The following is a 1,457-nucleotide window of genomic DNA, read 5'->3' as shown; positions in this document are numbered from 1 at the left end:
GCACGTGGTGCATGTTAAATGTAACACAGAGGTACGTTGTGGAATGTGCGAAGTGTTATATCTGTTTTTTGTGTGTGTGTGTATGTAAATGCGAACTTCAAAAGGGGATTAAGAAAATAACGAGTTTGTGTAAAGGTGAAGAAACAGTTTGTCTCTTCAAAAGATCTTTCCTTTCTTCTTGTTCTTTTCCATCGTCCTGGGGGAGAAAAAGAAACGAGAGAACGTTACAATCTCGTACAATAACGTGGAAACATCATTATTACATATATTTACAGGCAGGGTCACAAACAACAATACAAGCATTCCTCATAGTTTTGTTGTTTGATTTCCATCAACACTATGAACGTACAGTAGTGAATATGACATAAAAGGTAGAGTGACATTTAATAACTTCACATACAGAGCTGCTCATAACTCTACAAACTCACGCTAAAGTTGAAAAGAGGAATAGAAAAATCATCCTTTGGAAATTGATCTTAATCCCTTAATTAAAAATAGAAATGGGGAAAAATACAATCTTTAAGTATACACCCCCCATGTTAAATTACAGGGGCATAAGTATACACCCCCCTATGTTAAAATACAGGGGGGCATAAGTATAACCCCCCTAGGTTAAATACAGGGGCATACAATTATACACCCCCCATGTTAAAATGAAGGGGCAAAGTATACCCCCTATGAAAATACAGGGGCATAAGGATACACCCCTATGTTAAAATACAGTGGCTAAGGTATACACCCCCTATGTTAAAATACAGGGGTATAATGAATACACCCCTCATGTTAAATACAGGGCATAAGTATACACCCCCCTAGTTAAAATACAGGGGGCCTAAGTATACACCCCCCTATGTTAAAATACAGGGGCATAAGTATACACCCCCTATGTTAAATACAGGGGGCATAAGTATACACCCCCCATGTAAAATACAGGGGCATAAGTAACACCCCCCTATGTTAAAATACAGGGGCATAAGTATACACCCCCCTATGTTTAAATACAGGGGCATAAGTATACACCCCCCTATGTAAATACAGGGATAAGTATACACCCCCATGTTAAAATACAGGGGCATAAGTATACACCCCCCTATGTTAAAATACAGGGGCATAAGTATACAACCCCATGTTAAATACAGGGCAGCCTAAATTTACACCCCCCATGTTTAAAATGAAGGGCATAAGTATACACACCCCCTAGTTAAAATACAGGGGGCATAGAAGTATATCACCCCCCTATGTAAAATAGACAGGGGGCATAAGTATACCCCCTATGTTAAAATACAGGGGGCTAAGGCTAAACCCCCCATGTTAAAAATACAGGGGCATAAGTATACACCCCCCTATGTTAAAATACAGGGGTATAAGAATACACCCCCCTATGTTAAAATACAGGGGCATAAGTATACACCCCCCCCCTGTTAAACTCCCATAGAGACAGGCAGATTTTTATTATT

The 1,457-nt window shown here is 39.4% G+C and overlaps 1 protein-coding gene across 1 annotated transcript in view; it reads right to left on the bottom strand.

Annotated features, from left to right (window-relative positions):
- Window positions 1-71: 71 nt before the first annotated feature.
- LOC116693485 (septin-7-like) overlaps window positions 72-1,457 on the bottom strand; it is a 50,727-nt gene continuing 49,341 nt past the window's right edge. Inside the window, 1 exon segment of the mRNA XM_032522489.1 lies at window positions 72-196. Coding sequence (XP_032378380.1) covers window positions 157-196 — 40 coding nt within the window. The 3' untranslated portion in view covers window positions 72-156.

This window comes from Etheostoma spectabile, chromosome 8 (genome assembly GCF_008692095.1).
Source record: "Etheostoma spectabile isolate EspeVRDwgs_2016 chromosome 8, UIUC_Espe_1.0, whole genome shotgun sequence".
In the NCBI taxonomy this organism is placed as follows: Eukaryota; Metazoa; Chordata; class Actinopteri; order Perciformes; family Percidae; genus Etheostoma; species Etheostoma spectabile.
The sequence above is the reverse complement of the archived record's forward strand: the minus strand, read 5'-3'. Positions and strand labels throughout refer to the sequence as shown.